The sequence below is a fragment of the Brassica oleracea genome, unplaced genomic scaffold, assembly GCF_000695525.1.
Source record: "Brassica oleracea var. oleracea cultivar TO1000 unplaced genomic scaffold, BOL UnpScaffold02391, whole genome shotgun sequence".
NCBI classification, from domain to species: Eukaryota; Viridiplantae; Streptophyta; class Magnoliopsida; order Brassicales; family Brassicaceae; genus Brassica; species Brassica oleracea.
Window position 1 is genome coordinate 286 of NW_013618921.1, and position 1,571 is coordinate 1,856.

General features: G+C 39.0%; 1 protein-coding gene across 1 annotated transcript; it reads right to left on the bottom strand.

Annotated features, from left to right (window-relative positions):
• Positions 1 to 279: 279 nt before the first annotated feature.
• Positions 280 to 1,469, bottom strand: LOC106321674 (F-box protein DOR-like). Its single transcript, XM_013759920.1, has one exon. The coding sequence runs from the start codon at positions 1,467 to 1,469 to the stop codon at positions 300 to 302; it is 1,170 nt and encodes a 389-aa protein (XP_013615374.1). The 3' UTR covers positions 280 to 299.
• Between the last annotated feature and the right edge of the window lie 102 nt (positions 1,470 to 1,571).

Sequence of the window (1,571 nt, forward strand, 5' to 3'; positions counted from 1 at the left end):
TACTTTACATGATCATCTATGCAAACCACTTAATTTAACTGTCTAATCAGAAAGTTAATTAGACGATCACCCACTAACTCATAGATAGATAATAATTTAAAGCTAATGTTAAAACCCATATATAGCTCTTGAGTTTTGTACTAAAACAATGCAGTAAATTGTTAGCATATCCATAGAAGATTCCCAAAAACAGAGAAAAGAGTCATCTAATGAGCCAAAATAATGATAAGTACACAAAACCAGTAGCAAGAAGTTAAAGTCCAATCATCACAAGCCAAACCAGATTTGTAACAAAACTTTCAAGCTCTAAGGTCCTCTACATAGTCCACAAAGGTTAAAACTTCGAAGCACTTAAACCCATCCAACCCTTGGATACTAACTTTTACGATAGTATTTTTCTCGATATTGTAGTAGATAATGTAGGAAGAAGGGTGCGTCAACACGATCGTATGTGTACCAATAAATCCAACAAAGCCCAACTTTTCTTTAACCATATTCTTCCACGTAGGAGGCAACACGTATTTACGCGTCGACCACTCCTGGTTTTCAGAATCGCCTATAACCACCAACTCAAAACTGCTACTTGCTTCATCAGCGTAGTCCCACCCTTGGGAGAGAAGTAAGCCAAACTTGCCATTGTAGTTTATATATTGTCCGCAAATTAGTGGTACCTTGAAAGTCGTTTCCACTTCAATAAAACTGAACTCCTCGGACCTAGCGTCAAAGCAAACTATTACAGAATCATGTGTATACGCACGAACAGATCGATAGTACAAAACACCATTAATGCATATCCCTTTTACATAAGAATAATGGGGTATGCAACACTTGGTCCTTCTCCATTCAAGTTTCTGAGTTCCTAAAGTCATAACTTTATGCTTCAAAACAACAAGGGAGATAGAATGGTCTACGTCCTCTTCCATGAACAATACCTTACCTTTTTTATCAGTAGGATCATACCACAAAAGGCTTATCGCCTTATAAGGGCTTCTCACCCCAACCATACTTTCGAGTTGGGGTAAGGTTAAAGTTTGTCCCGTGCTAGGGTTACATATTATATGTCCCTTTGAGGACTCCTTATTATCTTTAAATGTAAGACAGACCAAGCCGTGGACAGGACCACTAATGTAACAGTAAGAACCATCGTAGGAAACACGTGAAAGATAATTGGCGGTTACATCAGACGAGGAGTTGACATCAAAATTTTGAGGTTGAGGTGCCGAGAAGAATAAGACCTTGCCATCTCGCCTGCAGGCGAACAACATATGAGGCCGAGCTGAAGATCTAGTGGCAAATAAATCTAGGAAATAGGGAAGTCCAAGAATGGAGGCCCACAGCTTTGATACGCAACAACATCTCCCAATAGACTTTAAAGGCAGTCTCGAAAGTATTTCCATAACGAGATCAATAGGTAGGTTTTCTCTTCCATTCAACAAGATTTTTGATCGCGTATTTAGCTGCAGTTCCATGGCGGAGAAGACCCACCAGCCGTAAACCCTATACCTTCCCTTGAGGTTGTAAGACCATGATTATCCCTAGGTTTCTTAGTTTTTAAAAAAAAAAAAAAAAAA

Bases quoted from the DNA above. Each gene is read 5' to 3' on its own strand.
- LOC106321674 (XM_013759920.1), bottom strand. From the start codon at position 1,469: ATGGAACTGCAGCTAAATACGCGATCAAAAATCTTGTTGAATGGAAGA.